The sequence below is a fragment of the Tyto alba genome, unplaced genomic scaffold, assembly GCF_018691265.1.
Source record: "Tyto alba isolate M040663 unplaced genomic scaffold, T.alba_DEE_v4.0 Super-Scaffold_1, whole genome shotgun sequence".
Classification (NCBI taxonomy): domain Eukaryota; kingdom Metazoa; phylum Chordata; class Aves; order Strigiformes; family Tytonidae; genus Tyto; species Tyto alba.
Genome location: NW_024881261.1, coordinates 4517155 through 4523908, shown reverse-complemented (window position 1 = coordinate 4523908; position 6754 = coordinate 4517155). Strand labels below are relative to the sequence as shown.

Below are 6754 nucleotides of genomic sequence, written 5' to 3'. Positions count from 1 at the left end.
TACAGTAGTTATGACTTCGAAAGCCATGACCTGAGGCAAACCTCATGTTTTGTTAGTAGCTATGCAAATAGTTGAGAAGACACCGAATACCTCCTCTTGGGTGTGGAAGGACAACTTCGGGCAATTTCAGTTTGCCTGCCCGCCGGCCTGGCAGGGCGCAGGCAGCAGCCGTTCCCCAGGCCTGGCCTTGCCCCTTGTGCACCTCAGCTCCCTGCGTCACTGCAAGTCAGGAAGGTGATTCCTGCAAGAGAGAGGTGTCCCATGAAGCCCGTCCTCGCAGCCTGCCCGGAGGAGGTGGGGTACCACCCGCAGCCACCTTGAGATCCACACCCAGCGGGGAAGCAGTCCACACAGGAAACCCCGCTGCTTCCGAGTACAATTAAAAACAACTAAACATAGAATAATTTAAAAACCCTTTTATTTAGACAAACACAAGAAGAGCTAGATAGGATTTATGAGCTAAGTTTTTTGGTTGGAGAGCCAATGTGTAAAGCATCGCAAGAGACTGAGGGGATCCAGTCTTGAACAGTGTGTTGTAGTAATTTGTAAAACTGCATGAGACAGATTTTTTTAAACCAATTACTTCCCGTCCGTTCAGGGACAGAGAAGCCCCCAGCTAAAATTCCTTTTCATTCCGGTGCTTGTAATGATGAAGATGAAATGTGAATTTCCTTTCTAACAAATGCTCCAAAAAGCAAAAAGAAAAAACATGTGTTTCTCTGTTATGGAAAATAGGTCTAGGCATGCTGTAAATTCTGTGTTTTACTTATTTTCTACCACAAATGCCCCATTTGTAGAGAAATGAATAATGTAATCGTTTTCTCCGATTTGTTTTCTTTTCTGCCTCATTTGGCACTAATGCTGTATTACAAGAACAACCGTTCTCTGCAGAAAGAACGATCTTTAGACATCTCATCCAAAACCTTTGAAGTCACTGGGAATGAACTGAAAAGAAAGGCAGAGAGGCCATGTACATTAGCAGCAACTGAACACTTTCCCACTGAGCAGGGAGATTTTCTACTCGTCGCCTGATGATACAGAGCTGCAGTTTCCTACACCACCTCAGACAAAAAGAAAAATTCTCTTCCAGGTAGGGTACCTGGCAGTTTATAGGTCAGAAGTCAGAAACAATAATAAAACGTGGGTCAAACAGGCCACAACCGCGTCCCACAAGCAAATTCTGAGCCTAGGGAACATCTTCACTGGTGAGCATCCCCAGGATTTGAAACGGCCGCGCGCAGCAGCATCGGGATAACAGCAGGAGTGACACGTGCCGCAGCTCCCCAGCTCTCCGGGTTTGAGACATGTGCTGGCAAGCCAGACAGCAACGAGGAGCGTTTTCAAAACGAACTTGGAGAAGAATCTGGAGGGAATTGGTGTCAGGCATGTGTCAAGAGGGTTACTTTTTCCATCTTCAACGCCTATAATTACATCTCAAATGTGCTAATAACATCCAGTGGTTACAGTGTGTGGTTTTTTTTTTTTTTTCTCTTTGTCAAAGTATATACCTCAAGCATGCTGCCGTGACGCCTAGAGAAAAAAAATCAGCTTACACTTCAAATCGCCATGCAACCACCAGAAGCGAAGACGGTCGCGCCCCGCTTGGCCGGGAGGGCTCCCGGGCGGGCAAGGGCGGGCTCGGCCCCCCTCAAAGGTGCGGGGCGTAGAAGGGGCCGAGGTACGCGGGGCCGAGGAAAGGCGCGAAGGGGCCGCCGGCCAGAGAGAAGGGGGCGGCCGGCGGGACGAGGACGTTGGCGGCGGCGTAGGATGGGAAAGTCTGGAAGGGGAGAGCGCCGGGGCCCGGCGGGCTGGGGCTGCCGCCGCCCGCCGCCGCGGGGGATGCGGCGGGGGCCGTCCCCTCGGCGCCCGGGTGCTGCTTCTTCCACTTGGTGCGTCGGTTCTGGAACCAGATCTTCACCTGCGTCTCGGTGAGGCTGAGGGAGAGCGCCAGGCTGAGGCGCTCGCAGACCGACAGGTACCGCGTCGCTCGGAATTTGTTCTCCAGAGCCACCAGCTGCTCGTAGGTGAAAGCTGTCCGCGCCCGCCGCGGCTTCCCGCACCCCGCCTCGGCCCGCCGCCGCCGGGCACCCCGCGGCGAGCCCGGCTCCTCCGCTCCGGGCGGCCGGGCGCCGGACTGGCTCCCGGTCCCAGCCCCGGGGGGTTCCTCCTCGTCGCGTTCCTGCCCCGCTGCCTCTTCGGGGCTCGCATCTGAGGGGGGGGGGGGGGGGGGGGGGGGGTGGGGGGGAGATGGCTGAGTTCGTCAAGGGGCGCGGGGGGGGGTGGGCACGACGACGCCCCGGGGGCGGCCGCAGCACCCTCCGCCAGCCCCTCACCCAGCGCCGAGCCGCCTGCCACCCTTCCCAACCCGGCTCTTCTCCATCAGCCACCCCACCCCCCCGCAAACGTGATAAATTAAAGGCAATCGTTAAAATAAAATAAACGGGAGGGAAAAAAAAAAAAAAAAAAACCAAAACAACAACAACAAAAAAAACCACAACAAAACAAAAAACCGCCCGCCGGGAGAGAGCCCCTCCGCGGCTGGGAGAGGGGAGGCGTCGATATGGATTTCTTACCAATTAAAAAAAAGAAGTTATTAAAGTCCCCTTCTGAAGCGAAATAAATCCCCTCCCTCCTCCCCATCCCTGCGCTAATGGAGTTTCAGATTTGCGAGGGCCAGATCGATAGATGTCATCTATTAAAGGTAAGTTTTAATCGAACAATATTAGGATCAGGCCGGGGAAAGGAGGTTTGAAGTGGGCACCTGCAAGCTGCGGGCAGGAGATAGGCGGGAGTCGGTAATAGGATATCGATCAACGGGAGCTAAGGCATCCTCCGGTGGGGACGGGCTGAGCAATTACCCAGCCGGCCGTCCCGCCGCCGGTCGGGGGGTCGGGGCGACTGAGGCCCCCCCGTTCCCCGGGAAAGGGCCGCCCGGGGCCCGCGGTGCTGGGGGGGAAACCAGCCCGGACGATGCCCGTCGGGGGCCGGCAGCCCGCTCGGGGATGGCCCCCCCGTCCTCCCCGGGGCGGCGGGGGGATGCTCCGGGAGCCGGCCAGCGAGAACTTTTCCCTTTGCGTCATCGCGACTTAAAATACAACTCCATCCCCCCCGCGCCCTCCCTCCCCTGCCCCTTCCCCCTCGAGCTGCCCGTTACATCTCCCGGCGGGGAGCGCACCTCGGGGGGCCGGGGGTCCCCCGGCTGCCGGCGCCTCCACCTGCTCGCCCCGCCAGCGCCGGCCGGAGAAACTCGAGCGCGTTCCTACCATGTGCCTCTAGTTTATTCCTCCCGCTGTCGGGAGCAGCAGCGTCCTTTCCTACTTCAACTCTTCCCAAACTTTTCTCCCGCTCGCCCGAGCGGGGGGCGCTGCCCCAGCTCCCCGCGGCCGGTTCGCGTCTCCTGCTGAATTTCTGGGGATCCAGGATGTCTAAGATGGAGAAGGAGATTTTATGATGGATGGGGGCCGCTTTGGCCCCGCGGTCCGGGCATTCCGGCATCCCCCCCCAAACCCTCCGCGCTTCCCGGAGACCTGCTGGCTCCCAGCGCGGAGCCGGCGGAGGGCTGCGCCGGGCGCGGAGCGGGGCCGCCTCCCGCACCGCACAGCCTGGGCGCTGGCGACGAGGAGTGAGCGGCGAGGAGGAGGAGGAGGAGGAGGAGGAGGGTCGGGCGGGGAGGGCGGAGGGGCCGGCGGCGGGGTGGGGGCAGAGGAGGGGGCAGCGCAGCCATTGGCACGCCGCCCCCCGCGCCCCCCTTTCCCCGCCGTGCTGGCTCCATCCCTCCATCCCAAACCGCCCGGCGACGGGGTTTTCCCGTTACCCGCCCCGAGTTTGGGGAGGGGTGAAGGTGTGTGTGTGTGTGTATGGGAGTGGCCAGGAGCCCTGACACCAGCCCCCGGGGGCCGGAGGGTGCCTCTGTCCCACGCACTGACCCTCCTGCGGCTCCCCTGGGTCGGTGGCGGTCCAGCGGGGAGAGTTTTGTGTCTCAGAGGGACCCTGAGAGGAGGGACGGCTCCTACATCCCGGTCCTGCGCCCCAGCAAGCTCCAGGCTGGACGCCCTCCCCTCTGCCAGTGGCTGCTGACTCAGAAGGGCAACTGCTGGAGGAAATGAGCAGCTTCTCATTTCGGGGCAGCTCCGACTCTGTCTGGTTTGGACTCTGGGCCAAGAGCTGGCCCAAACTCCTGCAACTTGCCTGTGGCTTTCACGCCATTCCCAGTTAACAGGCAGGGAAACTGAGGCATGCCTGTGCTGGGGGAGTACCTGCCCCACTGTGCAGCCCCCCAACTAACCCTCCTTGCCATGAGTGGAAACGCCTTGTTGTCTGATCGTACCTGTAGCCGGGATGGTACCGGCGACAGCAGCCCTGCACCAGTCCCATGACCACGACCACTCCTAGCCAGCTGTGCTTGTGAAAAACTTGCTAGCAGTGTATTTCTGTACATCTGTACCTGTTCAGGAGGATGTTTTTTCCCCTCTTCTTAGGGTTTCTGTGTTGGTGCTGCGAATCAGGCTGAGGTGTAGATGAAGCAAGAGGCACCCTTCAGCTGGAGGTGACGGGGCAGGCAGCCCTTGGTGGGAATCTGCTACTCCGCCTGCTTTTATTCCCAGGAAGAGGTGCAGACCACAGCCCTCCTTCTCTTTACAGGTGTATCAGCCTCAGTGGAATTGGGCTTTCTGTTTGCCATTACACAAGCATAGGCCTTAAAATAACAGGTAAGCAAGATGAGATGAAGATACGCAGGGCGATGTGATGCCAAGTAATTGTTATTGTTAATTATGTGGTGGCAGCATCCAAGAGCCCGTTTGGCACTGGCCTCTGGTATGGGATACCACATATGTGTAGAAGAGAAGGGAGCTGTGTCCTGAGGAGTTCACACACTAAAGTTACAGATGGATAAAGCTTAGTTTTGGGGAAAGCACTGTTACCTGCTAGTTAAGCATTGCTTATGTATTTGAAGTTCCTTGAGGTGCAGAAGAAGGAAGGGGAAAGGAGCAGTTGGAGCTGCTGGACAGCTTGCTTCAAAAGTGAGGTTAAATAAAGAAAATGGATATGAGGTCTTAGTGCAGATCCTGTTAGTGTTTTTGAAACAAGGTTCTTTTTGCAGCACAACATTAGTTTCAAACTACATGGAGAAATCATAGGTGTTGTCATGGTTAATAAATGCATGGCTCACTATTTTAAGAATGCTCGCAAGCCTTGGCAGTGCCAGAGATGTTTTATGCTGGAAAGAAAAAAAAAAAAAATCGAATCTGATATATGTGAGACTACAAATACTTCTGTTTGAGTTGTGTCTGCAGGAGCTGAGAAGGTAGACTGTAGCATTAAGATGAATTTCTGAGCTAGAAGACATCTTCAAACATCATCGGTTTAACACGTGCATGCACACCAACCTACAAACATACAGGCATGTAGAAAGGCACACACAGAAAAGCGCATGTTCATGGATTAGTTTTAGCAGTCTGTTTGAAGTTGGTCCGTTTCCCAGCCCAAGCATTAAAATTCAGCCTGAGCGCTGTCTTTAAATTGCTTTGATGCAAGGTGGGTTTCAACCCTGACCTGTCCTGACGGCAAGTGAAGCGATGGCTGTAACAAGCTGTGGATCAATATTCATAGCGGGTGTCCTGGACTGATAACACTGTCCAAGACAATGTTCACTATCGGTGGAGACAGCTGAGATATTGTGTCATTAGTAATGTTGTTTTAAATAACCTGATCCATTTCTGGGTCTGTTTAATGAATTTCACAGTTTAGATATTATCTTTAAGAAGAAGCCAGAGGCTATTCCAGAAGCGGTGATGCAAATCAATGCTGCCAAGGCTCCTCTGCTTTGCTTAAAACAAAGTGGACTATAATCCACCACAGCTCCTTATATATTCTGAGAGTCATGGCACACTATTGATAATATTAGCAGTAAGAAAGTATTTGGACTTTATCGAGAGAGAAAACAATATTATCTGTAAAGCTGGAACACAGCTGATAAAATCTTATCCGTGATTGTAAAATGGAGGGGATCAGTTCAATTCCTTATATGACGAGCCAGTGTTCTTTCTCAGTTGTCTATGGAGCGCTGGGCATGTACGAGAAGATACCATCACAGCAGGGCATGGCCCTGTCAGCATTTTGGCTGAGTTGATGCAGATCTCGTCAGGCTTTGCTGCTGCGTGGATCAGCACCTTGGTCACCAAGGGACGAATCCTGTCCTCCTTCAATTCCTGCAGACCCACAGAGGCACCTCAGGCGATACAGGGTGTGATACGAGGTGCAGGGCAAACCCCAGCTCAGCAGCAGCCAGGGAGTGGTGAGGGAATCCTCCCTTGCACCAGTGTTCCCGCTCCTGAGGGCAACTGCGGGACGGGAGCGTGCCAAGCTTGCCGTCACTTCAGAAAAGTCTGACCCGAATTGAGACCCTGGGTCCTCTGGTGGAGGTATCGCTGAAGGTCTGGAGCCCTTTCCAGAAATGACAAAAGCAGTGTAACTTTTTAATGCAACATGTATGTTGCCATATTTCTTACAACCTTTACATCCAACAGCATCCGACTCAGGTGGCATGCGTCTTTCAGAGGATGGATGTATTTTTTTCCCCCGAGGGACACAACGTCTGAGGGAGTTCATGGTGAAACAGGGACAGAGCCCCAGCACCCGCCGACTCGCTGGGCCGCTTTTGATCGCCGATGCCGTTGGCCGACCGGTTTGCTGGGCTGTTGGCGGCGGGAAGCCCCGGTGAAGGCTCCGCTCGATGAAGACGCTGCTCGCGGTA

The 6754-nt window shown here is 55.1% G+C and overlaps 1 protein-coding gene across 1 annotated transcript; it reads right to left on the bottom strand.

The window, feature by feature from the left end:
* Positions 1 to 1491: 1491 nt before the first annotated feature.
* On the bottom strand, positions 1492 to 3582 carry NKX1-2 (NK1 homeobox 2). The gene is made up of 2 exons (XM_042789178.1): positions 3264 to 3582; positions 1492 to 2208 (listed from the first exon to the last, which is right to left on the bottom strand). Exons 1-2 carry the CDS (start codon positions 3493 to 3495, stop codon positions 1649 to 1651), a joined length of 792 nt encoding a protein of 263 aa, XP_042645112.1. The 5' UTR covers positions 3496 to 3582; the 3' UTR covers positions 1492 to 1648.
* Positions 3583 to 6754: the final 3172 nt, after the last annotated feature.

What these genes read in the sequence shown, in the direction of transcription:
- NKX1-2 (XM_042789178.1), bottom strand. Translation starts at nt 3,495, where the DNA reads ATGCCGGAATGCCCGGACCGCGGGGCCAAAGCGGCCCCCATCCATCAT. An exon ending in GAATAAACTAGAGGCACATG is followed by an intron (nt 2,209 to 3,263) that starts GTAGGAACGCGC and finishes CCCCCCCCTCAG; the next exon opens with ATGCGAGCCCCGAAGAGGCA.